General features: G+C 39.0%; 1 protein-coding gene across 1 annotated transcript; it reads right to left on the reverse strand.

The window, feature by feature from the left end:
* Positions 1 to 2478: 2478 nt before the first annotated feature.
* On the reverse strand, positions 2479 to 15523 carry LOC104613163 (sodium/calcium exchanger NCL2-like). Its single transcript, XM_010280878.3, has 7 exons — positions 14932 to 15523; positions 4942 to 5130; positions 4451 to 4632; positions 3814 to 3935; positions 3439 to 3706; positions 3045 to 3350; positions 2479 to 2908 (listed from the first exon to the last, which is right to left on the reverse strand). The coding sequence occupies exons 1-7, from the start codon at positions 15311 to 15313 to the stop codon at positions 2660 to 2662; spliced, it is 1698 nt and encodes a 565-aa protein (XP_010279180.1). The 5' UTR covers positions 15314 to 15523; the 3' UTR covers positions 2479 to 2659.
* Positions 15524 to 22093: the final 6570 nt, after the last annotated feature.

Here is a 22093-nt window from a genome sequence, read left to right on the forward strand (position 1 = left end):
ATTCATTAGATTGAATTGGACCTAGTCCATTTGTAATGGACTCACATTGTATTGGGTCGGATTGGACCAAATCCAATCCAATTGATACCCATAGTTGTAAGCATTGGGGAGTTTGTCATACACTTACCCGGATAAGTGCATTTACCCATGTTCTTTTATTTCCCAAGTAAATAAGGTAATAACCATTTTAATCATAGAAATCCATTATTAGAAGGAACATTTTTTGTCCCATTCAAGTGTTGACAATTTTCTTCTATGTGGAAAAGTTATTTATCCACCTAAAAGATGGGTATCACTTTCCTAGGTATTACATAAAGATGAAAAAGAAACATAGGATTCTTGGTCAATAAGAAGCAAAATCCCATTAACCAATTTTCCCCCTCTTGAAATAAAAAAAAAACGCCCCCTAAGAGGAGTCTCGATTTCTTGCCCACATCTACCCACATAATATCGCAGTCACACATGAAGAACATCTCATCCTCCTACATAACATTATGAAGGAAGAGATGTTTACAATTCATGAAATAATGTGTTGTGGCCCTTGTGGGTAGACTGTGCGGAATTCTCGTGGGCAGGAGATCAGGAGTCTCCTAATATAGTGGCATTTTTAATAAAAGAAAGTCTAAAAATCTAAAAACACCCTTCACACGTAAAGTTTCAACAATATGGGTATAGATAATAAAAATTCTACAATTTTTATATCTTTATCGGTGGACAACAATTTTTATCCAACGTGACAAGACCTTGGAGGCTGGAAATATTTGATGCCTGTCACATTCTAACCAACCATTGGATCAAGCGACCCCAATCACCCACGGACAATTTCTATGCCCTAGGGAACCACTTAGAACTGGACGTCACCAAGTACATCTTGATTTGGATATTTGTGGTTCGCACACCTACAACATATCCATTTTTGTCACTTGGCAAGTCCTTTTCAAACTTTCCGGTGGGCTCAGTTACACTCTTCATCGTTAATTTGCCGCCACATCTCTATCTGCTTTCTTTCATCACAAGGATTGATAGGTCCCATAAAATTGAAATTGATAAACTATAATCCAAAACTTAATGAATACGCAAACAGTTGAGTGATTTGGATCGGCTGATACTGATGTGATAAGTTTAGCCACGTGTACTTTGTCAATTAGTTGCTTTAGCATTTCTTTACTGTATAGTTAACGGTTTTTAGAGAATACGACTTGTATGGACAGGCCCAACGCAGATTTCTAATTTATAATACAGAACTATAAACATTCAAAATATCAATAATGTAAGCTTATAAATTCTGACCCTAGACTGAATCGTCATTCTCCTATATTCTTAACCTGCGTACCAGTTGATTCATCATCAGTGACCAGCCCAGGTTTTCAGATCCATTCAGCTCTAAATTGTGTCATTCTGAATTTGATTCCTTCGAGCGTGGCACTAGCTAAGGACTCAAACCGGGGACTGGAGGCTTTTTGGGTTGTGATGAATGATGACTTTTATGGTTTTTCACAGGCTGGATTGATTAATCGCCCAATTAATCAGCAAAACTGGAGCCCCTGGAACATTCTTGATTTTAGTCTGGTTCAAGTCTTACAACATTGCTCCAAAATCTAAATCACCTGCTTTCAGAAGAAGAAATGAAGAATAACCAGAACAAAAATATATGCACCTCTCAGTTTGAAAGGAGTACAAATGTAAATATATACAAAATAATATAAATTAGAAAATTCTGCACTCTACATATTTATATTTGTACTCCTTTCAAACTGAGCCAAACAAATCACCTGTTTTTAGAAGAGAAACAATTCCTACCTATTCATCAATATTCATTTTCACTGCACCCAGAGGAGGGGGCGGGTGCACTGCTCATTGCAAAATGGAAAGTCTGCCCTGACTATGAGGCCCCTGACTTTAATTAGAATAAATCTTTTATTAAAAATACATCGGCTTATTCGAGATGATTTGATGATTTAATGATCCAGCATTGTTCAATTTGGTGAATAGATTAGATTATAGGTGAAACATTAATTCTCTTTCTCTTTTTATTTTTAGTCATTTTCATTAATAATAATAATAATAATAATAATAATTTTATTTATTAAAATTAATGAATCTAGTATTTATTTCAGTCCAACAACTTGAGGCGACAGCCCCACTTATTTGCATCTTATATCAAAGTTAATTTTATGAAGCAAGATGATAAATGTTTGGGCAATTTCATTCTAAAGCCTCACCACACAAATCAGAGTTATGTTGGTCTTTACTCGTTGACAAGGAAATCTCACACTCTATCTCAGTAGGGCTCGTGACTTCTGGTGGGGACTGGGGAGGTACTAGAGAGAAGAATTATTGCTACCTACGAGCCTGGTCTTGTTTCAACCGACCAAAAATGGGAGGGTACCAGTAGCATTACCCAAGAAAACTCAAAATTGCCAAAATTCTAGACATACTTCCACGTACAGGATCTATGAACAGATTTTATATAATTCATTTGCCCAACCATGCTTTAAGGTTCAAGTAATTTGATTAATTTGTAAATTTTAATACAATTCAATATATTGGGAAAATAAGAAAGAATCATAACAAATTAAATTCAATGTCCTTGACCTGTAATTCTGTAAATATTTTGAAACCCATGGAACGACCTTTCTTTAGGGTGTGCCTTTGGGACTCACAACCACCCAAAAAAATAAATGAGAATAAAAACCAGCAACAAAGAGAATGGATACAACAGATATGCCACTATAGATGTCCAAAGGGGAAAGACATTGCAGAAGCCTGAAACCAGACCCATGACAATGCAAACAATAAGAACAACCAACACTTCTGCTGAGAAATCCCATGCCAATCCACGAATATAAACTAGGACAAGGAAGATGGATATGCCCACAATGTTGTTCATGAATACCGCACTGTATATCTGCAAAAAAAAAAAAAAATCAATAGAAACTTGAAGTCGATCGTCATTACTGAATCAAAAAGAAAATAAACGGTACTTCTGAATTCTGATCAATGGTGAAAATTGGTTAAATATTGAGTCAAGGGAAGAAACAAACCTCAGAGAACGTTAAAGAAGCAGATCTTTGCTTTTTCTGTCTTGCAGCAGTGATTGCTGACACCGCTTCTCTATAGTTTACAGCCAAAGGCAGAAAAACAAATGAGATGAAGAATGATGGAATATTTGCAGCGGTAGAGAAGCTCTGGGCAGCATCTAGGAGTGGCTCTGAGAGTACGGCTAGAATAGTGGTTCCAAGAAGTAATAGAAATGCAGCTTTAGCGTAAGACCATAATGATTTATCATCAACTGCTATACTTTTATCCTGTCGGTTCACAAGCTTCTCTTGCTCTTCCTCACTACTTTTCTGTACATTGTCATTTTAAAGCTTGATATGGTTCATAACATTTTGAAAAAAAAAAAAAATTAAAAAACAGCAACCTCAGATAAGTTACCTGAGAAGGTTTTCTTGACAAATTCCTCCGGTGATGGCTTTGGTTTTCAGTGGTTTGCTGCGACTCTTGAAGCCATTTTGAAATTCCTCTGACAAACTCGGCTTCATCAATATGGGCATCACCTGAAGTATCAAACTCTTTCATTACTTGCACCGTGAAACCATCCTTAATCAGACCAATCTCTTCAAATTGGATCCCTAAGATCAATGCTCTTAGTTCGGCAGGGGATATGTATGCATCTCCATTCTGGTCAATTTTCTGAAATAACCTATATTTGTGTGCAAGAATGATATATTGACTAGATTTAGAAAACTATAAATTAAGAGAGTTTCATTAATTAAAAATAAAATATATATCAACTAGAAAGTTATATACTCTTTTATAACAGTCATATTAGGCTTTCCATCATTAGTGAGGAGCTTTTGTAGTAGGTTGTCTTGTGCATATTTATGCCACAAATATTCAAGTCTTCTATTCTGGATCCATGGTTGAAATACCTGCAACAAAATTCAATATAGTATAAATTAAGAAAAAATTAGAATTTTAATTTAAATAAATCAATGTTGAGCAAAAACTTTATAATTTTTTATATATATATATATATATTTCAAATGTTTATCATCCTCTTTATAAATCATAGACATCATCACCACTAAAACAGAACATGTTGAGAATTTATAACAGAGAACAAAACCCAACTTGGATTTAATAGTGATGTTTAGATAAGTTTAATTGATTAGGAAAATATATGTAAAATCACAACAAATAAGAATGAACTAGGAAAAATCTCACTATGCCTTAAAAGTTGGAACACAAAACAAATCCTTATAAGTTTTACATTCAACTCAAGGTAGAGTGGAAACGTTACAATTAACAGATAATAAAGGCGAAAGCATGATCAATTTTCAATGAAATTGTACATTAGCACACTAATTAAATCAGATAAGGTTTTTGAAAATGATAAAACAACCTGCTAATTAAAATTTTCATGTTTCTATGATCAACTAATTACCTGATAGAAACAGTAGGAAACAAGGAGAGTAAGGGAAACAACAAGAGAAATTATAATCGCTATACGCTCTCCAGAGGGCATATTGAGCAATTTTGGAAGTTGTACTATGATAAATGGAACCAAGGATAGAAGCATGATCTTTGCAGTATAATTGGTCTCCAGGTCTGTAACAACACCAAAGCCTGCAAACAAACTTTTATAAGATACATTTTTATTATAAGACTCCAAAGTTTCTATAGTATTTAATGACTATAGGCAGAAATTTCTAATATAATGGGAAGTGTTCAATAATGAGTTAATAAATTTCCTAATAGTATATTGTATTTATAAGAAATTATATATAATTATTTTCCTTTGGTGAAAAATAGATAAATAAAGAGAAACTTAAGTTAAAAGAGCAATGCCACAGTTTTAATTCATCTTAAAATGTGATTAATGATCAAAAGAACAAAAATTGTTCTCAAATGGATGATGAGAACAATGAAACAAACCAGTTAAGTGTGATCTTCTTGTAACTGAAATATCTGTTGGCTTTGAATCATTTGAAAGGTCATATTTTCCAACAGCAACAATGGAACCCCAAAGTATAGTTAGCAGCATGACAGTGGATCCAGCCAGCAAGGCCATTCCGATAACAGCCTGTTCTTGAGCAATTTCTATGCTTCCAGAGACTCCAGCCACTGAATATAAAAAAAAAGAAAATCTTTGATGAAATGTTGTTTATAACAAAAAGGGAATTGATTTCAAAATAATCCTGCAATTAATTAGTTCACTTGAATATAAATATCTTTACTGTCAAGAAGCTAGCAAAGGAAATAAATCTGAACCATGAAATGATTTTAGTTCCAAGTAATTTGTTCTATTGAATTACTTGAGATGGACCTAGAGAACCTGAAGTGGCTATGGTAATTTGGTAAGAGTGCACAAAGTGAATGCAAATTTGTTCAGATTGGAGCATGCAAACCCTGTTTGGTTTTGCATTGATAATTTTACAATGTCTTGGTTGGTTGTAATGGGTGTAAACATGAATCTCAAGGCTGGAACTAGACCAATTTACATTGACCAACTTTGAGTGCAAAGTTTGCACTTTTGGAAGTAAGCCTTGATCCTATTTCAATGCAAAAACAGCTGAAAACAAACAAATTTATTTTCATTTTCAGTGCAAAAACATATTCTTATCAAATTCCTGCAAACTGAAATGGAGTGCAAATTTGCTTCGATTTTGCACTCTTACCAAACACAGCCAAAACATTATACAACAATAAGTTGTGACTAAAGAGAGGTGGGGTCAGTCTTAGGCCCTGTTTGTTTTTCGGTAAGTTACTTATCCGGGTAAATGCAATTACATGGGCAAGTTTTTCTTGGGAAACACTTACCCAGGTAAGTGCATTTACCCATGTTCTTTTATTTCCTAGGTAAATAAGGTAATGACTATTTTATCCATAAAAACCCATTAATAAAAGGGGCATTTTTGTCCCATTCAAGTGTTAGTAACTTTCCCCCTAGGTGGGAAACTTATTTATCCACCTAGGAGATGGGTACCAGGAAAATAAACTTTCCCTCGACCCCACATAAATCTGAAAAATGAACATGAGATTCTTGGCCAATGGGAACCAAAATCCCATTGACCAACTTCCCCTTTTCAAAATCCAAAAAAAAAAAAAAACACACCCTTAGTGATTTGTTCAAATATCGACTCATTTCTAAACTTTAGACATAATTGCATATTTTTTGTGTTTGTTTTTCTTTTTTAATTCTCATGTAAAAGTTTTTTATTCCCGAGATGAGACCAAATCAGCCCCCCACAAGATTGTCCCCCACAACATCCCACAACACACGTGAATTGGGAACATCTCCCAATGATAATCCCATAAATGATGATGTCATCATTGGAAGATATTCTCAATACACGACGGGGATGTTCTGTGGGACGTTGTGGGGGGCTGATTTGAACTCTCCCGAGATTGCCTATTTTCCCAACAATACCCACTAAGGCTATGTTTGGTTTGAAGGAAAAGGTAGGAAAAGGAAGGGAAAGGTTGGAAAACCTATACAAGATTTGTAAAAGTTTCTTTACTTTTCCCTTCCTTCCCTACTTTTTCCTTCAAACCAAACACAGCCTAATGTAAGCTGTTAAGAAAGGAATTTCTTCCAAACAATTGCTTCTCAACCTCCATATATTACAGTAAAATTTTGATATGTAGTTTAATTTTGTTTGTTTAAAACAAAACAAATAAAAGTATAGAATAAAAACTATTCCATTACACATAGAACTATATTATTACTGTAATTAGTTACATGTTAACAAATCTAAGTCAACTTAATTTTGTATTAATTTAATGTTCCATATATTTTTAGACCAATCTATGTATTAAAATTCTGTTATAATTATGATAGAGATGGTTAGACTCTCCTTTAATTAATTTCCGGATGTATGGCCCAACTTAGGCATATATAGTTGTACGTTTCTCAAACCAATAACCACACCAATGTATGTGCTGCCAGTCAAATAGATTGAAAAGGCCAAAACTGAAATTGTCATTTAATTCTGGAACCAGGTTGTCCATGGTTTTCAAAATCGGATGGTCAGACTGGAAAAATCGGGAATCAGTCAGGTGACCGGTTCTATTTTACCCCTGAACTGTTATTTCACCAAAAAATCATTGATTTGGTCAGTAAACTGTTGATCTGAGTAGTCGAACTATTTGAATTGTTCATCAGTTTGATCATTTTTTTATTTTATTTTTTTATCAGAATGGGCCATCTGTTCGGTTCGAACGGTTAGATCGTTCTACCCAGGAACTGAACCCCTAACCAGTTCGTTGCCCAGTTCGGTTTTCAAAACCTTGAGGATGTCCCATCTCCCACAATTCTACAAAGCAAAATCTGAAAGCGATTATTGAACAAGAATGCACATGGACTAGGCTTAAACAAACAAAATCACGCCCGAATTTGTAGTCAGTCTCAGTTCTAAAGTGCCAAGAGATTAAGAAATTTAGTGAGCCAAAGTAGAATTAATGTTCAGAACCAAGAGGTCTCTTACTATTAGACAGTTATGCCCTTAGCTCCAATCAGAATGATGTACATTATGACATTTAATGTAAATGAATAAAGTACATATTTGATTCATGTTATTATGGTGTGTTTTCTGTGTAATACCCTTAAACTGGACACATATGAAACTCGTGTTAGTTTAGAATCTTCATAGCCGTTGGATAGATCTGGGGAGAACTATCCTGCCAAGGCTGACACTGATGTGCCGCCAAGTTGGTTGGGGTGGCTTGTCTCAACTGCCAGGGTGAGACTTGAGGTACATGCAGTGTGAGTTTTCTTGAAACCCTAAACCGGACTAGAATTCCAGTATTGCCCTGGACCTTGGAGATAGATGGGCAAAACTGGAATGTTACACCTGACGCCTAGACTCGATTATGATACTACACTAGGTGTTGGATTGGGCTGTTTTTGATATGCCAATCAGTGAGATCCTTAGAGAGGGTCAAAACCTGGGTATGTTGGGACAGTTCGAGAATTCATCTGAGTGGGTGATCATAGTGACAGGATCAGCCCCTTTGTCAGACAAAGTGAATGATCGGGGGTGCACTCTCTTTGATGGAAATCAGAACTACCGGCAGTCGATTTAAACCATTGAAATTTCTTTTGCAAAATATAGTTATATAGAGATATACATATATATATATATATATATATATTATGGTTTCAAAATGTTTGCAAAAGGTTTTAATTCCCGGGATCCATGTGAGTAGAGAGTGCAGTATTGTACCTTGTAGCCGAGGGAGAGGTCCTCTCTTGTCGGGCAGTATTTAATCATTATAAGCTGAGAGGTTAAGTGTAAAACCATTAAGGGTAATACCTGATGGGCTAATCTTTCATCTGCCCGCAGTCCTTGGGTTTTTATAAGGTGGCTTGACCCAGGGACCATTTAGTGTAAATGTTGGGCCCAATAAGAGCCCATGGTGATGGACTCAGGGGTTCACTGTCTCCTACAGTGAATTCGGCCAAACCTTGTAACAAAGGCTGGGCTGAACCCATGCGGCTGATGTGTAGATCAATGTTTGGGTACCATGCAATACAAGGATATCCAACTGGGCAACAGTTTGGAGGTTAAGTGAGCACATACACTTAATGGGCCTAAAGCTTAATTCGAACTGACTTAATGAGATTAACTAAAGAGGGGCGGTTGTGGGATTTAGATCAATAGATAGGATAAGGGATTGTCCCTATCCACTCAGAGAGTCTAGATCCAAATAAAGATTTGGATCAAGAAACTCGTAATTAGATTAGGAGGGTTGATCTTTATCTGCAGATAGGATAAGGGATTATCCTTATCTCTTAAAGAGAGTCCAGATCCAAATACAAGATTTGGATTAGGAAACTCCTAATGGGATTAGGAGAACCTCTCTTTAAGGCTATAAATAGAAGAGCAGGGCGAACCTCCAAATCCATCCATCAGTCTACTGAATTAAGAGAGAAGACAACATACAGTTTGACTGATTCTATCTTCTGCTCTTGTTCTCTCCTGCTATTGCCGCCATACCTGTTCGATATCCACTATGGGAGCAATCAAGAAGGGCTCTTGATATTACCTTTTGGCAGAAAAGGTAATCAGAAGTCATGCTCACTAGCCCTCCATCAGATTCTTACTGAAGAATCAGGTTCTAGCTGAAGACCCATCATGCTGATTCTGCTTCATCCTGCACCGTGTCATCTTCAGTGGAAGTAGTCTTTGAATCTATCCTTGGGCGTGAACACCTTCATTGGAGGTTATTGTTACTTCGTATCAGGTATAACCCTCCACTCCCTTTTGGTTTCAGATCTGGTCGGGTTTAAGTTCAAAATTGATCCTTGAAAATGCAATTTTCTAAAATAGGGAATGTGATTCCCACATGGGAGAGAGAAATTTTTTGAAAATTTGCCCAACCTACCTGCAAGGTTCGACCATCCATATGATGGATCTCTCATCCATTCAGTGGTATCAGAGCTAGGTTCAAATCTTGAACCAAAATTAACTTGATCTAGAACTGCGCAAATGGGCAGAAGGTGTTCTACCCAATTTGTGCAGATTAGCGTTTTTTGGGAAATCTGTTCCCAGATTTTGGGCGATTGATTTGAAATTAAATATTTATAAATCTGAATTATATTTAGAATTGTTATACATATTTTTCTTGATTTTTTGGTTGTTCGTACGGTGGAGATCGAAATCTTTAATGGCGCAAGAAATCTGCGATTTTGGTGTTCTTTTACATTCTTGGTCTGTAAATGTTTTTTTTTTTTTATTTTAGATAGAATGTATAGGAATTCAATTTTAATGTAATATTAATAGAAATTAGGTTTTCTATTTTATTTCATTTGAAATTGAAGTAGAAAGCGCAAGGAGGAGAATTTCGCAGATTAGGGTTCGACCATCTGTGATTTGCAGTTTTGGAAATTTTATGTTGCAATCTAACTTTTGTTTTGCAGTGTAGCAGTCCTACGAACAGCCCTCCTACTGATTCTTGAATGTCTTGTTTCATTAATTTACTTTCAGATCATGTTCTTGAATTAAATCTTGAATTAAAAATCAAACCCTAGACTCATTCAAACCAGATTGGACCAAACTGGTTGGACCGAATTTATGGTTCGATGGGGGCTGTTCTTAGCCCTAATTTTTCATTTCCAAGATTTGATGGTTAATTGCAAGATGCAATTCAGCCCACACCTATAAAACCTAGTTTTAATATGTTAAAACTGCTTTAGCCCATTTCAACATAAAAGCTATATGGGCCGAACTGCTCTTTGCAATTCAGCCCATATACCTAGATAATATTAATTAGTAATATTATGGATTATTATGGGCTTTAATTATGGGTTTTATAGTTATTAATTGATTGGATCAATTATGTTGTTCCTACATGTGATGTATGGATGTGTGATGTGCAACGTTCATGGGCCACAAGTACTTGGCCCATGTTGATACGATAGTGGCTCTTGCACACACCATGGCTGAATGCACATCATTGCCATGGTGTCCATAAGATCATTGGATGATCTCCCTTCATGGTGGGCCCCACACTAGCTTCCTCCCCAAGAGGAACCGTGTGGAACCCTAGCTGTTTAGGGCCCATCTAAATTTGGCTTTACGAAAGTCAATGGGAGCCACTTTAGTTTGACCTAAATTAAACTAGGGCGTAATATTTCGTTCCCTCCACTGAAATATGAGTGCATGTGATAGGGAGATTCATATGATGAAATCTCTAAAGGCCTTCCATCATTAGCATGAAGATGAGTCCTTCAGTAATGAGGAAACCCACCATAAAATTGGGCTATCCATTTGTTGTTGGATCTGTTGGAATGTTTAATAAGATGATAGGGGTGTCATAGACCGATGTGGGAGGGGGCCTATCCTAAAATGGAAGACTCTCTCATGGTACCTTGGCGTTCACGAATATGATGGGTGAGCACTCACTGGACTGAAAGGTTTAACCTAAAATGGCAATGAACCTTGTCTGACAAAGGCTAAAGGGAAAGCTCATAAGATGAGTGGATATGATTCTTCACAAAAAGGTGGTGGTGTTATGCAGCTGAAATAGTTGTCTCCATGCACCCTATGTGATTTCCCAAATTTCCAGAAACATAATTCGCAGTCTCCGTCATTGAGATAGGTGGGAAATCCCAGAGATGAACAAATGGGAATGAAACATAGATTAAAAGCTATATCTATGTAGATAACATAAATCAAATAAGGTTGTGGACTAATATTTGCTTTTTAACAGAAATGGCAAACAGACAATTCGCAAAACTGTTGAATGACAACAAACTTAAGGGCCCAAACTACGCTGACTGGTACTGTAACCTTATGTTGGTCCTGACATCTGAAAAGTTGGACAAAGTAACTAAAAACCCTGCCCCGGAATGTCCGGGAGATAGGGCTTCTAAGGCCCGTAGGAGGGCTACCAGGAATGGGAAGAGAAAAATTCCCTTGCCCGCTGCTACATCATAGCATCCTTAGACAATCCGATACAATGACAATCGAATTGTCCAAGGATATCCTGGACGGTTTGAGGACGATGTATGAAGAGCAGAATTGTTCTACTCGATAGAAGGTCTTGAAACGGTTCATGACCGTGCAAATGTCCAAGAACCAGCAAGTTCATGACCATTGTCTTAAGATGATGGGATACATCAATGAACTTGAGGCTCTTGGATCAAGGTTTGACCATGTCACTAAGGTGGATGCCATCCTAAATTCTTTGCCTCCTTCCTTCAATCAGTTCATCATGAACTATAATATGAATAAGCTAAATGTTAGCATCCAGGAACTCAGCAATATGTTGCAGAGGGCCAAGGAACTGATCAAGAAGGATGAGCTCATTGCCATGCTTGTTGAAGCTGGTAAATCTGGCAAGAAGAAGAGGAAGGCAAAGAAAAAGCCTCAGAAGAAAGCTACCACTTCCAAAAGGTAGAGGAAGGACAAAGCATCAGATGCTTATCACTTATGCAAGCAGGCCGACCATTGGAAGAGGAACTGTCCTCAATACTTGGAGACCAAGAAACAAGGTAATTTCGAATCCTTTGTCATAGAAACCAATTTGTTGGTAACTTTTGCTTTCTGGTGTATTGACTCCGGGCTTCAACTCATGCATGTAACTCACTGTAGGGGTTCAGGACAAGCAGAAGACTAAGAGACAGAGATGTGACTCTTTACTTGGGGACTTTACAAGTGTTGCAGCTATAGCCATAGGAACTGTAGAGTTCGTTTTTAGAGAATGAATAATTGTACTGAAATATTGTCTTTATGTACCTAATTTGAGAAGAAATTTGATTTCTGTTTCAAAACTATGTGCGGATGGATATTCTGTTCTCTTTAGTAATATAATTAATATCAAAAGAAATAACAAATTCCTCACATACGGAGAACTTGAGAATGGTCTCTATGTTCTCCATTCTTCTCTGGAAATTAATATAACCGAAACTACGCCAGATGATATCCCCAAGAAAAGAACCCATGATACAGTTAATCCCACGTGCCTGTGGCATTACCGACTTGGCCACATTAACACAGATCGTATCACAATGTTGGTAAATGATGGTCCTTTGGATTTTCTAACTGTAGATGATCTTCCAACCTGTGAACGTTGCTTTCAGGGAAAGATGACGAAACAACCATTTAACGGTAAGCCTGAAAGATATACAGACTCGATTATGATACTACACTAGGTGTTGGATTGGGTTGCCTTTGATATGCCAATCAGTGAGATCCTTAGAGGGGGTCAAAACCTAGGTATGTTGGGATAGTTCGAGAATTCATCTGAGTGGGTGATCATAGTGACATGATCAGCCCCTTTGTCGGACATAATGAATGATCGGGGATGCACTCTCTCTGATGGAAAACAGAACTGCCGGCAGTCGATTTCAACCGTTGAAATTTTTTTTGCAAAATATATATATATATTGTGGTTTCAAAATGTTTGCAAAATGTTTTAATTCCCGGGATCCAAGTGATTAGAGAGTGCAACGCTGTACCTTGCAACCGAGGGAGAGGTTCTCTATTGTCGAGCAGTGTTTGATCATTATGGGCTGAGAGGTTAAGTGTAAGACCACTGAGGGTAATACCTGATGGGCTAATCTTGCATCTGCCCAAAGTCCTTGGGTTTCTATAAGGTGGCTTGACCCAATGATCATTTAGTGTAAATGTTGGGCCCAATAAGAGCCCATGGTGATGGACTCAGGGGTTCACTGTCTCCTACAGTGAATTCGGCCAGGCATTGTAACAAAGGCTGGGCTGAACCCATGTGACTGATGTGTAGATCAATGTTTGGGTACCACGCAATATAAGGATATCTAATTGGGTAGTAGTTTAGAGGTTAAGTGAGCACATAGTCTTAATGGGCCTAATGCCCAATTCGAACTAGATTAATGAGATTAATTAAAGAGGGGCGGTTATGGGATTTAGATCAGTAGATAGGATAAGGGATTGTCCCTATCCACTCAGAGAGTCCAGATCCAAATAATGATTTGGATCAAGAAACTCCTAATTAGATTAGGATGGCTGATCTTTATCTACAGATAGGATAAGGGATTATCCTTATCTCTTAAAGAGAGTCCAGATCCAAATTCAAGATTTGGATTAGGAAACTCCTAATGGGATTAGGAGAACCTCTCTTTAAGGATATAAATAGAGGAGTAGGGCGAACCTCCAGATTCATCCATCAGTTTATTGATTTAAGAGAGAAGACATCATACAGTTTGACTGCTTCTATCTTCTGCTCTTGCTCTCTCTTGCTATTGCCACCATACCTGTTTGATCTCCACTGTGGGAGCAATCAAGAAGGGTTATTGATATTACCTTTTGGCAGAAAAGGTAATCAGAAGTCATGCTCACTAGCCCTCCATCAGATTCTTGCTGAAGAATCAGGTTCTTGTTGAAGACCCATCCTGCTGATTCTGCTTCATCCTGCACCGTGTCATATTCGGTGGAAGCAGTCTTTGGATCTATCCTTGGGCGTGAACACCTTCATTGGAGGTTATTGTTACTTCGTATCAGGTATAAGCCTCTACTTCATTTTGGTTTCAGATCTGGTCTGATTTAGGTTCATGATTGATCATTGAAAATGTAGTTTTATAAAATATGGAATGTGATTCCCACATGGGAGAGAGAAATTTTTTGAAATTTCGCCCAACCTACCTGCATGGTTCGGCCTTCCATATGATGGATCTCTCATCCCTTCACTTAGTACATTTGTCCTGAAGAAATTAAACAAGCTTAAGTGGTACCTTCGTTTGATGGACTGAATTCCAATCAAAGAAAAGGGACTATATAATATAAATAACTACCATTATAATAAAATTTTGAAAACATATAAGATTTCATGAGTGGCGGCATAAAGAAACTCAAATACATCTTGCATTGGTTCACGTTATAGTTGTCTTTCCTAATGCTGTGTTTGGTTTGACAGAAAATAAGAGAGAAACAGAAAGTTGAGGAATAGCTAAGGTTGATACTTTCAGTTTGTCTTACCAATCACAGCCTAATTGTTATAGTCAACGTTATAAAGTAGATCTTTACGTTGTTAATAGAAAGAAGTCATATATAGGTCGCTCACCTCCATGTTCTAGGCTCTTAGTGATGGATAACGGAGCAGGTTAATTGGTGACCCGCCCCACCCTCTCTCTTCTAATTTCATGTCCCAAGTCGGGTTATTATATTTGTTTTCCGGAGTCCATTTTTCAGGACTTGGTCAATTTTGGTGACCAACTCTTAATTGGCTAATCGATTAAATCCCGACTCCGTTAACATAGCACATAAGAAAGCTGAAAGCTGAGCTGCTTGACCATCATGATTGTTGCAGTAAAATTAAAGGAATTGATTTGTGGGGTTTTGGAAACAAAGAATAACAGGCAACAGAAAACTAAATGAGGAGATATACATGCATCGATCGATCTCTACAGCTTGAAGAAAGCAGGTGTGAAGTATAACAACTTACCAAGAACTAACACGGCCTCTGGAAGTGAACCGAGGATATGGAAGGCGCTAGCACCGAAGATTCCTGGGCCGAGGAGCTTGAAGATGAGTTCAGTCCCAGCAGAAATGTAATTCTCCCCAAGGAATAGCAGGTACTCGTATACCACAATGATGAACAGCTGCCCCCAGATATTTGTGGTACAGGGTAAGAAGCCATACTCTGGCTCGCAGGTCACCGGTGAAGATAGACGCTTCAGAGCAAGGAATGGAGATCCGTCGCTTGCATGGTCGTCGTCGATCCCATCTGAAATCAAATTTGTAGAATTCTCTGTAACCAGACGACGGCCATAACCCTGGCCAGCCACCAGGAGGAGAACTAAGAGAAAGAGTGCTTCTTTCACCATCTTCTCAAGGCCTGTCTGGGATAGCCGAGGTAGGCGATCGAGATGGTCGGGGATGAAGATAGATAGATGAAAGAATCAAATTCTTATCTAGCTTAGTTATTTATTATAAATACATTAGTCAACCTTCTTCTGGGGACCCGTCTTTGGAATATTATATATAAATAATGAATTAAACCAAGTAATTAGTTAGTTAACTGTAAAACTGTCCCACTACTTGAAATTATTATTTTACGGACTGACGCATAAACAGGTAACTTAGAAGAGTTTATAGCTTGCAAGCTACCTCGGATGTGAAATCCTTAGAGGTTAATTGCTAGCTGTGTTGAAGATTGGTTTTGAACCAGGTTTCTCGTACCAATCTCAAATCCTTAGAGGTGAATTCAGAGATATTCGATTGAACTGTCGCATGCATGCATGTCAACAAATACTGAATATAATAAGATAGCGTACCAGGAAATTATGCAACACGGCTTTGAAGCTTTGAATTTGAATAATAAGAGAAGGTGGAGAAATATTACACATGTGTAATAAAAACGTGGGAAATAGTAGTTTGAGTCTCACAGTCTTGGCTTACTTTTCTAAGTAGTTGCGTATTTGAAAGGATCTTGCTAATGCTGGCAGGTCAATCTGAGCGTGATCATCAGTTTGGATTTCCAAAGATTAATGAAACGGGTCACCTAGTTGATTGTAGAAGATTTGAACTATCGGTTCCTGAGGACGAAAAAGATGGCAAGAGCTGGTCTCTTGGTTTTCTCACTTCTTGATCGGGACGAAATTCCATAGGTTTCATTGGTTTAAGTGAAAGGTGTTAGACAGTTTTGTATGCCCTTAGCTTCAATCAGAATGATGTACTTTATGAGTTTATTGTAAATGAATAAAGATACATATTTGATTCATGTTCCCTTTGTATGTTTCTGTGTAATACCCTTAAACTGGACACTTAATGAGACTCGTGTTAGTTTAGAATGTTCACAGTCGGTGGGTCGGTCTGGGGAGACCTATCCTGACAAGGTTGACACTGTGGTGCCACCAAGTCAGTTGGGGTGGCCTGTCTCAGCTGCCAGGGTGAGACCCTAGGCACATACAGTGTAGAATTAATTGAATCTTTGAACTTGACCAGATTTCCAGTATTGCCCTAGACCTTGGAGATTGATGGGCAAAACTGGAAAGTTACACCCGACCCCTAGACTCGATTATGATACTGCACTAGGTGTCGGATTGGGCTATCTTTGATGTACCAATCAGTGAGATCCTTAGCGGGGGTCAAAACCTGGGTATTCTTTGATGTACCAATCAGTGAGATCATCAGGTTTTCTTTAGTGCTGAAATCAAGAAGAGAGAATTCTGCTCCCTGCAAATACTCTCTTGTCGCCTCCCTGTTCTTGCCGCCCTGTTTTCCAGTTCGATCTCCAGTTGTGGGAGAAGTCAAGATTGGATCTTGACATCAGTCCTTTGAGAAAGGATTGAAAGGAAGCTGTGCTCACGTACCATCTTGTTGATTCTTGCGAAGGACATAGTTCTTGGAGAAGAACACTGCTGATTCTGCTCCACCTGCACTGTGCCATCTTCAGTGGGAGCAGTCTTTGGATCCTTCCTTGGGCGTGAACACCTTCGTTGGGAGATATTACTTCTCCGTATCAGGTATAATCCTTCCCACTCCTTTTTGGTTCAGATCTGGTTCAGTTTATGGTTCAAGATTGATCCTTGAAAATATGATTTTCTAAATAGGGAATACGATTCCCGGTTGAAGGGAGAGAAAAATTTTTGAAATTCGCCCCTTATTCCGCAATCTTTGGGCGTCCATAGGATGGATCTCTCATCTCTTTAGTGGTATCAGAGCCATGGTTCAAATCTTGAACCAGTTTGTTTCAGATCTGAACCTGTGCAAATGGGCAGAAGGTGTTCTACCCGATTTGCGCAGATATGGGTTTTGGGAAATTTTGTTCCCAAAATTAATGGGCGAATAATCTGAAATTAATTTTATATAAATCTGATTATTATTTAGAATTGTTCTCTATGATTTTCTTGATTTATGGGCTGTTCGTACAAGAGGAGATCGAAATCTTGGTTTGCGCAGGGAACCTGCAAGATTTGCAGTTTCTTGCTTTATTTATTACATTTGGTCTGTAAATAATTTTTTTTTATTTTCTAGACTCAATGTATAGGTATTCGATCTGTTGTAATTATTAATAGAAATAGGATTTCTATTTATTTTAATTATGGATCAAAGATGGCGGCGCAGAAAGGGAGATTTCGTAGAGAAGAAGATTTCGCAGATGGGAGAATCGCCATCTGCGATTTGCAGTTTGTGAAACTGCATTCTGTGATCTAACCTTTGTTTTGCAGGATGGATTGTGCGAACAGCCCTGATTTACTGATTCTTGTTTTTCTTTTATCAGTAATTAATTTCAGATTATTTTCTTGAATTAAAGATTTAATTAAAAATCAAACCCTAGACCCATTTGAACCAAGATTGGTTCAAACTGTTTGGACCAAATCTAGGGTTTAATCAAGGCTGGAAGTCAGCCCAAATTTTCCCACTAATGGGCCTAAGGATTGATATTTAATTAAATGGTTAATTCGGCCCAACCTGTAAAGGCCCAGTTTTAAACAGTTAAAACTGCTAAAAGCCCACCTAACCCTTAAAAGCTATATGGGTTGAACCATTCGGCCCATATACCTAGATAATGTTAATGGTTAATATTATGGATTTAAAATGGGCTTCAAATGGGCTTTACAGATAATTAATTGATCAGATCAATTTATCCCTGCATGTGATGTATGGATGTGTGATGTGCTACGTACATGGGCCATAAGTACTTGGCCCATGCTCAATCGACAGTGGCTCTTTCGCGCACCATGGCTAAATGCACATCATTGCCATGGTGTCCCTTTTGGTCATTGGATGACCACCCTCAGTGGTGGGCCCCACACCTCATCATGAGGTGTTGAAAGGAACCCTAGCCGATTCAGGCCCACCAAAATCTGGCTTTATGAAAGTCAGTGGGAGCCACTTTGGTTTGACCTAAAGATAGAACTAGGGCGTAATTATCTGTTCCCTCCAGATGATATGAGTGCATGTGATAGGGAGATTCATATGATGAACTCTCTAAAGGCCTTCCATCATTAGCACGAGGATGGGTCCTTCAGTAATGAGGAAACGCACCAGAAAATGGGCTATCCATTTGTTGTTGGGCTTGTCTAAGTGTTTCATAAGATGATAGGGGCGTCATAGACCGATGTGGGAGGGGCTTCACCAGAAAATGGGAACTCTCTCATGGTACATTGGCGTTCACGAATATGATGGGTAAGCACTCACTGGACAGAAAGGTTTACCTGAAAACGGCTCTGAACCTTGTCTGACAGACGCCAAAGGGAAAACTCATATGATGAGTGGATATGATCCTTCACAGAAAGGTGGTGGGGTTTTGCAGCTGAAACAGTTGGCCTCATGCACCCTATGTGATTTCCCACATTTTCAGAGACAACCCGTAGTCTCCGTCACTGAGAAATGAGGGAAATCTCAGAGACAAATAAATGGAAATGGATCGTAGATTAAAATCCATATTTATGAAATGAACATGAATCAAATTAGGTTGTGGACTGATGTTTGCTCTTTTATCAGAAAATGGCAAACGGATCATTTGCAAAGCTACTTGATGACAACAAGTTGAAAGGCCCAAACTATGCTGACTGGTACAGGAACCTTATGTTGGTCTTAACCTCTGAGAAATTGGACAAGGTAGCCAAGAATCCTGCCCCGGATCGTCCGGGGGATAGGGCTTCTGAGGCCCGAAGAAGAGAATACCAAGAATGGGAGGAGAAAAACTCCCTTGCCCGCTGCTATATCATTGCCTCCTTAGACAATCCAATTCAGAGGCAGTTCGATCAGATCGAACTTGCTAAGGACGTATTGGACAGTCTTAGGACAATGTATGAAGAGCAGAATCGTTCTACTCGGCAGAAGGTCTTGAAACAGTTCATGACCGCGCAGATGACCAAGGGCCAACAAGTTCACGACCATTGTCTCCGGATGATGGGCTATATCGACGAACTAGAGGCTCTTGGATCCGGGCTGGATCTGGTAACTCAGATCGATGCTATTCTCAACTCTCTGCCTCCATCCTTTAATCCATTCATCATGAACTATAACATGAACAAGCTGAACGTCAGCTTGCAGGAACTCAGCAATATGTTGCAGAGGGCCGAAGAATTGATTAAAAAGGATGAGCCCATTGCCATGCTTGTTGAAACTGGCAAATCGGGCAAGAAAAGGAAGGCGAAGAGAAAGCCCCAGAAAAAGGCTGCCAAACCCAAGAAACAGAGGAAGGACAAGGCATCAGATGCCTGTCATTTTTGCAAGAAGACCAGCCACTGGAAAATGAATTGTCCTGCCTACCTGGAATCCAAGAAAGGTAATTTCGAAACTTGTGTTATAGAAACCAATTTGTTGGTAGCTTCTGCGTCCTGGTGTATTGACTCCAGGGCTTCAACTCATGCGTGTAACTCACTGCAGGGGTTCAAGGTAAGCAGAAGGCTGAGTGAAGGAGAAGTCACACTCTACTTGGGGACTATTGCAACTGTTGCAGCCGCGGCCATAGGAACCGTGGAATTATATTTTAGAGAAGGAATAATTGTACTGAAAGATTGTCTTTATGTACAAAATTTTAGAAGAAATTTGATTTCTGTCTCAAAACTGTGTGCAGATGGTTATTCTGTCTTCTTTAGTAATACGATTACTATTAAAAGAAATAACAGATTCATCGCATACGGGGAACTGGAGAACGGTCTCTATGTTCTACATCCTTCTCTAGAAACTAACATAATCGAAACTACGTCGGTTGAAAACCCCAAGAAGAGAGCCCGTGATACAGTTAATCCCACGTGTCTGTGGCATTACCGACTTGGCCACATCGGTGTTGACCGAATCACAAGGTTGGTAAAGGATGGTCCTTTGGATTTTCTAGCTGTAGAAGATCTTCCCACTTGTGAGCCTTGCCTACAAGGCAAGATGACGAAACGACCATTTAACGGTAAGCCTGAAAGATGTACAGGCACACTTGACCTAATACATACTGATGTATGTGGTCCCCTGAGTGTTAGGACACGAAATCAACACGTGTATTTCATCACCTTCACAGATGATTTTTCACGATATGGTTACGTGTACCTAATGAGACACAAGTCTGAATCCTTTGAAAAGTTCAAAGAGTTTAGACAAGAGGTCGAGAAATAGTTAGGGAGAGAAATTAAAGCCCTTCGATCCGATCGAGGTGGCAAATATCTCTCTGACGAATTCAAGGACTACTTAAAGGACAATGGGATAGTATCACAATTAGCTCATCCTGCTACACCACAACTTAACGGTGTTTCAGAGTGGAGGAATAGGACCTTATTAGATATGGTCCGGTCGCTTCTCATACACTCAGAGTTACCCACATCCTTTTGGGGTTACGCATTAGAGACTGCGATTTACGTGCTGAATCGAGTTCCAACCAAATCGGTTCCGAATACCTCATATGAACTTTGGACCGGAAAGAAACCAAGTGTTAGACACTTGAAGATTTGGGGTTGTCCAGCACACGTTAAAAGAACGAGTGCAGACAAGTTGGAATCTAAGACCAGTCGTTGCCTATTTGTAGGCTACCCAAAAGGCTCTGTAGGTTACCTTTTCTATGACCCAAGTGAGTAGAAAGTGTTCTGCAGTCGAAATGCACAATTCTTGGAAACCGACTATATCCTAGACACCCATCGTCAGGAAGTTGTTCTTGATGAGGAGAGCTCAGGAGCAGTGGGAGATGTCCCACAAGTTCTAGGTAGTGACCAACTTAGAAGATCCACTCGGGCATCCAGGCCACCAGTCCGTTATGGTTATGACCAGGATAGTTACCTGGTGGAAACCTTGACTAGTGAGGAGGATCCCGTGACTTACGCGGAAGCTATGTTGGACATAGATTCCCAGAAGTGGGTGGAGGCCATGAGGGCAGAGATGGACTCAATGGAGACCAATAGAGTCTAGACTCTAGTAGATCCGCCCTCCGGGGTAAAGGCAATCGGTTGCAAATGGATTTACAAGAGGAAGAAGGGCCCCGATGGTAAAGTTGAGATCTTCAAGGCTCGTCTGGTGGCGAAAGGGTACACTCAGAAAGAGGGCATCGATTATGAGGAAACCTTTTCGCCTGTGGCCATGCTTAAATCCATTAGGATCCTGCTAGCTGTAGCAGCATACCATGATTATGAGATTTGGCAGATGGATGTCCAAACTGCATTCCTGAATGGAGATCTTGCTGAAGATATCTATATGCAGCAGCCGCAAGGCTTCATTGCTGCAGGTCAGGAAAACTTGGTATGTAAACTTAACAGATCCATTTATGGGCTTAAGCAAGCTTCTAGAAGTTGGAACATCCGTTTTAACTCTGCTGTCAAATCGTTTGACTTCGAGCAGAATCCGGATGAACCCTGTGTCTACAGGAAGTACAGTGGGGATAAGGTTACCTTCTTGGTTCTGTATGTAGATGACATTCTACTCATTGGGAATGATGTAGGAATGTTAACTACGGTGAAAGTATGGCTTTCGCAGCAATTCTCCATGAAAAATCTTGGAGAAGCCTCCTATATACTGGGTCTTCGACTCTATAGAGATAGATCGAAGCGGATAATAGGATTATCCCAATCTGCTTACATTGACAAAATAGTCAAAAGATACAGCATGGAAAACTCCAAGAAAGGAAATGTTCCTTTCAGGCACGGAGTCACTCTCTCCAAGAAGATGTCTCCCAA

The sequence above is a fragment of the Nelumbo nucifera genome, chromosome 1 (genome assembly GCF_055504915.1).
Source record: "Nelumbo nucifera cultivar China Antique chromosome 1, China Antique-T2T, whole genome shotgun sequence".
NCBI classification, from domain to species: Eukaryota; Viridiplantae; Streptophyta; class Magnoliopsida; order Proteales; family Nelumbonaceae; genus Nelumbo; species Nelumbo nucifera.

Excerpts from the sequence above, each read along its gene's own strand:
- LOC104613163 (XM_010280878.3), bottom strand. The coding sequence starts at position 15,313 with ATGGTGAAAGAAGCACTCTTTCTCTTAGTTCTCCTCCTGGTGGCTGGC. Across the intron at positions 3,707-3,813 it reads AATATGACTGTTATAAAAGA|GTTATTTCAGAAAATTGACC; the intron begins GTATATAACTTT and ends ACACAAATATAG. Across the intron at positions 2,909-3,044 it reads CTTCTTTAACGTTCTCTGAG|ATATACAGTGCGGTATTCAT; the intron begins GTTTGTTTCTTC and ends TTTTTTTTGCAG.